The sequence below is a fragment of the Saccostrea echinata genome, unplaced genomic scaffold (genome assembly GCF_033153115.1).
Source record: "Saccostrea echinata isolate AGI-Se365-2 ecotype Australia unplaced genomic scaffold, CSIRO_AGI_Sech_v1 ptg000045l, whole genome shotgun sequence".
Taxonomy (NCBI): Eukaryota; Metazoa; Mollusca; class Bivalvia; order Ostreida; family Ostreidae; genus Saccostrea; species Saccostrea echinata.
In genome coordinates this window covers 6,597,091-6,606,509 of record NW_026889794.1, presented here as the reverse complement: position 1 = coordinate 6,606,509, position 9,419 = coordinate 6,597,091, and the positions used below count along the sequence as shown (strand labels likewise).

General features: G+C 31.6%; 1 protein-coding gene across 1 annotated transcript; it reads right to left on the bottom strand.

Moving 5' to 3' along the window:
- Nucleotides 1–6,930: 6,930 nt before the first annotated feature.
- LOC133201719 (uncharacterized) lies at nt 6,931–9,207 on the bottom strand. The gene is made up of 2 exons (XM_061337510.1): nt 9,059–9,207; nt 6,931–8,167 (listed from the first exon to the last, which is right to left on the bottom strand). The coding sequence occupies exons 1-2, from the start codon at nt 9,144–9,146 to the stop codon at nt 7,824–7,826; spliced, it is 432 nt and encodes a 143-aa protein (XP_061193494.1). The 5' UTR covers nt 9,147–9,207; the 3' UTR covers nt 6,931–7,823.
- Nucleotides 9,208–9,419: the final 212 nt, after the last annotated feature.

Sequence of the window (9,419 nt, the reverse complement as noted above, 5' to 3'; positions counted from 1 at the left end):
CAAAGGGAGCTTACTCGTTCATTACATAGCCAAATATACAGACTTATGCTCCTGAAATTCCCCCAAAAGTGTAGGAATTTAAAACAAATATGAAATCATATCTATAAATTATGACATAAGCACAACCTCTTAGTAACATAGTCATTGTGAAAAAAATATATAACTATTGTATTCTAGAAAGACAAATGAGAATGACAGATGATTTTCTTATAACCTGTCAAATTGTTTCCTGGTTCTATTTTTTGTACGAGATGTGTGATGATACTTCAAATAATTGTCTGTGAATTGAAGTTTTTTTCGGACAGGAATCGGAGCACATCTCGCCATGCAGTGGAGCACCTACTACATTTAAATGTTAAGAATAATTAAGGGATAAATTTAATAGCTACCCAATTTATACGGTATAAAGTGGGTTGGACGCTTTAAATTAATTTTACTTTATATCGTATAAATTGGGTTGCCTACGTCACAATGACTTGCGTCAAAAACATATCGATCCGCCTGACGTTACATTTAAATTTGTACAATTTGAAGTCATTTTTTTTTTCTTACAATACATGAATGAAAATTGAATTATAAGGAATTTATCCAGTCAATACCCCGTTATAACCAGAATTAAATTATTTGAATTTAATGAGCAATAATGAGCAAGAATTATTTGGTGTCCTGGTTTCTGTACCACTGGTTCCCTAAAGTTCAAAAGGATGACATCTTATAATATAGGGGATACACTTGGTTTTCATAAATCAATATTTTTTTCACTAATACACAACAAAATTTCTACTTTTCTTAAGTATTAAGGATAAAGTTTACTTTGTTAAAGTGCAAAGATGTATCAATCAATCGCGTTCCGAAATTCATATATATATATACATGTATATATAGTTTCAATAATTTCCAGATAAAAGAAGTTTCTGAACGCTTTTATTATATTTCCGTGTGAAATGCTATAGCAACATATATCATGATATTATACAGAAAATTTGAGAACATATTATCTTTAAATCTGTGTCCAGGCCCCTTTAATGCGAAACACCCGCTAGGCTTGGTAATAAGTAGGGTTACGCCAAGCTAAGAGGGATAACTCTTACCATTGATACATTGCTGCGTTTTCACCCTCAACTAGGCCTATGGCGAGTTTCAATTACATGTATTACCCCGAATGGCATTTTAGATTTACTTGAATTTTATTTTTAATCTCCATCCTTTAATTATATTTTATCATAATTACAGAAAAGTTCCAATTGTTGTTCTCCTTTCAAACTATTCGCATCTCAAGAAGAAAATCTTTTTTAAGGACAGATGATACAATGTACAAACAAACCTTTATAAAAAAAATATCAAAAATAACAACTTAAATCATGTTTATATAAGTAAAATGAATAGGTTTAACCGCATAAATTTTATTTCTTCATTCAAAGTTTCACAATAATGGGATCTATAGTGACAAAAAGTTGTATAGATTAATAAGGATGCTATCAAAAAGGTAGAATTTTGAACACCTTATAGAAAGTTTACAATATTTTAATATTTTAGAAATTTATTATTCGCATAATTTACAATCAAAATAGGTTCAAAAATATGTACCAATCCAGGCATCCATTTTTTTGTTTGCATCATCTATCCTTAAAACATTTTATTGAATAAATCAAAAGAGTTAGAAACACGTTCTTATAAACTACTAGTTCTCCTCAACTATATATTACAATATGTCATGCAATTAAATCATAGAAGAGTGATTTTTATATAAGTGTAACTCGGTTAGATATAGCACGGCATCTACTAAAATGTACAGGTTTTATCAATTAATTCAAGAATTTACCAATTATTAATATTCATATCAAATCATATGATTCAGAACCATGCACGAAATCGGCTAAGAGGTTGGTGTTGCAGTCATCTACATAATATACCCCTTCAAAAGTATTTGCCACGTAATTAAGACAGAAATCGAGTTATTTTTTAAAAAGTTATCCTTTTAGAGATTTGAAAAGGTGATAGTAAATTACAATATTGAACGCACAAAAATCCAACATCAATAAAAAAAACCCTTAGTTGTTATGATAAATTTGAATTTAAGTGACGCAGTAGTGGACCTAACCGCCATGGTTTTTATGGGGATTTTGACCTCCAAAAAGATTTTTAGAGTAATAAATTTATATCGTAATTTAACCAAATTTCTTAGAAAAAAGGAACCTCTCGTAAGCTGGTAAGTCATAAATATGAAGGAAAAGGGACTGTCCATAAAAAAAAGTATCCATCACCCCCCCCCCCCCCCCCAACCACCACCACCCGACAACGTGTTTTTCTTGTTTGGAAAGTTTTTTCAGTCAATTTTTTTTTAATCGATTGTTATTTTTGAGTAGGTATATATGGACCTAAAGTGGTATGCTTCGTGTACTCCGTGGTACTGCTTCGGCGTGGATTAGTCAGGGAACCAGGCTAATATGGACCATCTCTTGCGTTCCAGGAAAAAAGTCAGGATCCGCCCCGAAATGAAAATTAAAATACTCAGTGACATTTTCCCTTTCTTTTTTTGTCTCCATTCATATAAAAAGAACAACTCTATTTCTGTCTGTTCAACTTCTCTTAATATTTAGTGTTCTTGGAAATTATTGAGAATAAATGAATAATACAAAACCGGTTGTGGAGAGGCAGGAATGTTTTCTAAGCGGAATAAAAATCTATAAGAAAATGAACACCTTATACTTATGGTTGGAATTTGATAGAAGTTGACATTTTATTCATTTTATTAAATTGTAAATATGAAGTGTCAGGAGAGTAATATATATATTATCCATTAAAATGCACGGGTTCATCACATGATCAAATTATCCAACCAAATGCACGGGTTCATCACATGATCAAATTATCCAACCAAATACACGGGTTCATCACATGATCAAATTATCCAACCAAATGCACAGGTTCATCGCATGATCAAATTCAATAAAACCGAAGGGTAAGCTGGTAATGTTACGTGTACAAGTATGAAAACACACCTCGTACTCTAATGATGTTTTGTATCATTTCGGGAAGTGTACGTATCAATAGTAATTAAAACTGTTTAATAGTGTGGGCACTCAAGAAAATCATGATTGTAAGAATAGTCCAAGAATAACAAATAGGTTGTTCAAAATTCCGGGCAATATCTTTAAAGCGACACTGTGACGCACACACGGGAAAATTGACAAACATAGAATTTTTACATGACCCTTGCAAATTTTGTTCAATTCCTAAAAGTATTAGGTTTCAGAAAATTACAGGTTTGGGAACCTAAAAAATCTATTTTTATGGAGAAAAAAGTAATTTCTGTATAGCCCAACACGAAAATATTGTTTTACTATTTCCTCCTTATTGTACGCGTGCGCAGAAAAGTTGAAGAAGTTACCATGGTCTCAAGTACCAAAAAATGAATGTCGGTAGACCAAGAATTTTGATACAATCTTCAAAAAAAGATTATTAGAACATATTTCTCACCTTTGCATGTTCCGATTGAATGTTGTTTACAAGTTTACGCTAAAAATAAAAGTGGCGTTACCTTGACATGCACGATAACAACGAAACGGTAGATACAACCTTTGTTTTTCCGGCACTTTTATTGTGCAGTCTTTTCCTGCTCTGCAGTGCAATTTATTTGTCATATTCTCGCTATACTCGTAATTTTCATTAATCTTTCGCTTTATGATACAGATATCTTAAAAGAAACACATGATTTTGCCTCATTATGTAACTTTAAAAGTCTTTGAGCTTTTGCAATGAAATTATATATCACAACTCCTTCAGGCCTAAAAAAGATCCCTTCTGATTTTGAGGTCCAAAGGTCAAAGGACAAGGTAAAAAATATACATTACAAATAATATTTTCTAGATGATAACTTTTTGTTTTCTTTGAGTTTTCTTCAATAAAGTTTGATATCACAACTCCCAATCATGTAAAGAAGATCCCTATCGATTTTGAGGCCAAAAGGTAATAAATTCATACATTGTTTTTGTTTCCGGACAATATATTAAGTCTTTGCAATGAAAAAAGTTTATATCACAACTCCCCATGACCCAAACCCCAAAGGTCAAGGTCAGATATATATATATATATATATATATATATATATATATATATATATATATATATATATATATATATATATATATATATATATATATAGTTTTCAGATCATAGTTTTTCTGTAAGCTTTTGCAATGAAACTTTTCGTCATGAATTTTTAACTTTAAAAAGATTCCTATTGACTTTAAGGTCAAAAGCTGAAAGGTCAAGGTTGAACCTTTTTATTTTTCCATCTGCAAAATTTTTCCAGTTCTTCCACCCTATTCTTTTTTCCTTAAGTGGGTGGCATAAATTTCTGAAATACATGTAGTTTGTTTTTCTATCCTTTCTCTGCAATACTCGGAACACATTGATCTTCCTAAACGGCATTTAACATTCTATTAGATAGACTTGGTAATGGATCTGAATGTGCACAAAGTTTAGGAATTGTTATTAAAGTGTAAATAGTCTAAATTATTGATAGTTTCATATCAATTCTATCCAATTAAAAATACGGTTATTTTTTCATGAAGCGCTAGCGCGCTTAATGAAATATGCCTACGTGACAAGTCTGTGTGATTTACACACCGATAACTCACACAATACTTAAAAAACATTCCTTAAATATACATGTATGATGAAGAGGTTATGTTGCTTTATGATGAAAATCAGAACATTCTTGTTCACTAAATAGTAAGAAATAAATTAAAAGAAGGAAGAAACAAAATCTATTTAAACATACGAGTTTATATTTTCTGTCACCATTATTCCATCTTCGCTAGCCAAGGATTTCTCATCCGCTACTCTCCTCATAATCCCTTGGCCTACGGTGCTGTCAAAAGTTGGGATTTTTTTCTCGAGTTGTGATTGGAGTTGATTGATATAGATCGAACAATCAGCAATTGTTGTTGTTTTTTTTTTTTTTTTTTTTTTTTTTTTTTTTTTTTGTAAATGACGATATCTGCGTTCGGGATATATCTTGACTCTTTAGTCTTGGGAATGAAAAACAAACTAAACAACGATCCGTAAGATAACGTCATTCTATAAATAGTTAAGGTGTCATCCAATCTTAAGTTGAAAGTGCAAATAAAGTGACCTGGAATCTATTTTACAGATGTAGATTTTCACCCTAAATAACAAGTAAACATCGCTCGATACCTTCTTGTTAATTATTCTCTAAAACTTCAATGTTTAAATTTGTTTTTTATTTCTATCGATGACGCAATCTGTGCGTATGTAGTAAGATTCGAGATCACGTGAAGTAAACATTCTCGTCTTTTGACAGCACCAAGGGTTTGTGAGGAGAGTAGCGGATCAGAAACCCTTGGCTAGCGAAGATGCCATTATTCAAGAGTTAATTCTTTAGAATAACGCTTTATAAAGCCAGAAAGTATGGAAGTTATGATAAAGTGACGTCAAGAAAATCAGTATTTCATACATGTACATGTAGAGGCACATTCAGTTATGTATCCCTCATCAGGAGGAGGCATCTTGTTTATACTGAAATATTGAATTCATGTCTACCTATGAACACATGATTAAACTGAAATCAAACTTGAGTACTACTACATGTATATTGTTGCTGACATCCTCACAACGTCATGGGTCCTGAGTCTATTCGTAACCGTCAGACCCTTGACAAACTTGATTTTTTCCCGGGCCAGCTTCTCTCATTGAGAAGCAATAATCAAATTAGAGCTTTTATAAGTTAACATAAAATGAAAGTAGAAAGGAAGCAGTTGACACCTTAATGCACATGTTGCAAGTTGTTTGTCACCGAAAGGCTTAATATAGGTCGAGAGATAAGAAAAGCTGTTGCTGCAGTCAGCCTGTTAAAAATGAATTAAATTTGTCAGGGGTCCCATGGGCACGAATGGACTCAAGACTTCTGACGTTGTGAGGATGTGTTGCTGATAACCCCGCCATGACCTTGACACAATACCTTTCTAAGGGGTCAAGGAAGCTGTTCAACCCATTACCCGTTGATTTTACAATTTCATTAAATACATTTTAAATTTGTTTCAAAGACATGTCGTCAAGGTCATAAAATAATGGCCATAGGGTTGTAAGTAAGGAAGGGGGCATCCGTAATATTGGGGAAGGGGACATCCGTAATTGGGGAAGGGGTCATCCGCTTTTGTCAGAAAAAAAGAGTAAATGTGTTTGTTTTCTATGATATATTGGACTATCTTTTAATAAATGACATTACACTTTATAATCTAATAATCTATAATTTGCTATTATATTTTAAAATCACGAATATTAATAAAGACACTTTAAATAAAGACAACAGGCAAAGCAACCACTGGTAGATAAATATATTTTGATAATTTTATTTTATAGAACTAACAATAACTTAGCATTATATGCCATGGTCATTTAATAATAGCAACAAAATTATCTTGATAAATCAATCCGTTATCGATGTGTTGCAAATCAATGTCAGAGATACAGCAGATGAACGATGTATCAAAATATGTTCAACAACAGTAATACATGTATACGTATCTAGATTGCAGTGTTTGTTACGATGACACACACCAGAATATTTAGAAGAGATAAATTGCTTGATCTAGCGTGTACTGAATTAATATTTCCCGTGCTACTTCCTTTTTTATGAATTTTCGAGAAAAATTTGTTCAATCATAAACTACTATACCAAAAGAAATCTCATTTATTGGGATGTGAAAGACCTATTGATTGATTCCATTTTTTATTTTTATTTTTCTTTTTTACAAAAAATAAACTTTGTTAATTATAAGAGGATGTTATTTATCTCTCTCTCTATATATTTGTTTTTAAACTTTTCTGTAAATTTCTAATACAAGGTTTTTGTTTACTTAAGAGAAGGTAATTCGCTTAATAAAAGAGAAAATGCATTAAATATTTACACTCAAATATACTCTCAATCATTCAAGTACATTTCTTTACAATATCCTTTAATGTACATACATTAAAAACTTCTTAGTACGGAAACAAGGAACCTCTGTATAAGGGACTATAATACATGTATCTATGTCCCCTGAAATTCGTAATAAGCAGGTTTTACTGTCGATAAGATAAAACGTATATGTCATGTATTTGTTTTATTGAAAAAAAAAAGAGATGTGGATCAATTTCGCGCCGCACATACATAAGCATACAGTGCCAGCTGTCGATAATTGAGATTTTCCTGTTAAAGACCCATACTAGTATCGAATATCAATTATATTAGGGGTTTTTATCTCTGAAGTTCGAAATTGAAAATCTGCACAACGATTGCTCCGACTATCAACGCTTTTAATTTACAAAAAGAGTAAATTACAGTGTAAACAAAAGCTCATGGTAAAACCAGTGGCAGTATAAATCAGGCGTCGGGTAAACAGGGGTTAGTTATAATTTCTGAAGAGGACAAGATTGAAATTGCTCTCTAGAGATAATACACAAAGGCAAATTAACTTCTTTCGTTCTTAACTTTTAGCATTTAAATTAAATGCAGGGGAGAAAATCATTAGAACAACACTATTTGAAGAAAACCCCTTAAGAGCAACAAATGAAATCAAAAGCATACATTTCCATACAAATGAATCATCTTTGAATTTTTAAAATAAAAAAAAAACCTTAGTGAGTTTATAAAATACAGTAAGTTTTTGAAAATTATGATTTTTCAATTTGTTTCCATAGCTTTTCACATTGTTCCAGATACAGCACTAATATCACATTTTGATAAAAAAAATTGAATTTTTCATTGATAACGTCACACTTCCACCACAATACTAGATAATTGTCCTCAGATGACGTCAAAATCTTTTACGACAATATTGGATTGTTCTGAGATGTCGCTTGTAGGATGACAAATCAAACGCCAGAACAAGACCGACGAACATACAAACAAAGACGATCCCAACTGTCCCCCCGACCTGGGTGGCTGATGGCCGAGTGTCCACTGCGCTGGTCTTGGTGGCCTGGTAGGACGATAGCTGAGTCTTATCCTCCTGGAGGGCTTTCTTGGTCGCCTCCAGCTGTGGAAGTAATGCTTGGTATATTTCGACCAATGTCTTGTTAGCATATTCGTTACTTTTATTATTCCAGTAGTCAATTTTGTCCATGTACTCACAATCACAAGGACAAGTTCCATTTTCAGCTTCAAACAAAATTTATATATAAAAAAAATTGATTAGAAACTGAGGAGTAAGGTTACATTTATTTATGCTTTGCAAATGTATCATATTTTCTTGTCAAAATTACAACCCATATTATGGGATTTCATATGATGAGAGGAATTTTTAGTTATAGTTTATTTTCTATATCATTTGTTCATGATCTGAGCGTCATTTAATGTTTTCTCTTTGTATACATGTATAGGTAATATAATAAATAGTTAATAAATAAAAGAAGGAAGAACAACAAGAGAAATTATCAAAAATTGAAATAAAATTATTCACTGGTACTTTATCTAAAACACACAGTTATTAACACCCCCCCCCCCCCAATTCATAAAGATTCTAAACATAATTTTTTTTGTAGTGTAATGTTTATTACAATGTAATGATTCAATCTACTTTTAAAACTTGTAGAAGGACTCTTCACCATAACTTTCAGTGACAAAAGATTTCCTTTTTAACAGTTTTACAGGATTTGATGTATTGTATATAAGCATCACAAAAAGGGAATGTTATCGATTTTTAAACGTAAAGTAGAAAATTTCAATATAAACCCAGACAACATCAATAGTTGTGAAAGACAGTAACATCTACACATATAATTTAAAAGCTATTTGCAAAGTTCTATATGTTTGGAAATTCAATATATAGCAGGAAAATACATTTTTTGTCGATTTATTTCTCGTATTGTTTGATATCTTGTTATTGTTAATTTTGGAAATGCCAAAAAAAAAAAAAAAAAAAAAAAAAAAAAAAAAAAAAAAAAAATCATAATGAATAAATATATGACGACTTCTCAAACAGTATGTACTAATGAAACGGAATTTAGTTTTCAAGCAATTGTTTCATCGAATACCGAACCATTTTCTTACCTGTGTCAGCCATGCTGAACAGAGGATGAAAAATGAGAACACAGAATAACAGATAAAGTAAACGTCCTACGTGTTCCATGGTAATCATCCGCCGAAATGAACATCTACCTCATCTGAAGAATGGTACCCAAGAAACAACACTGAAAAAAATTAAACTGAAATCGATTTTCAGCATCTGTATCGAGACTTGACTCCTTCGTAATGAGGTGGTTCAGAATTCGAAGTACTTTCATTAATGATTAAGTGGTTATATTGATCACAATGAAGTGTAACAATTGATTTGGGTAGCAATCAATGAGACGTATAAATTGGTTAATTCTATGCTATTATAAATCTGAAGATGATGTACCTACACAATAAA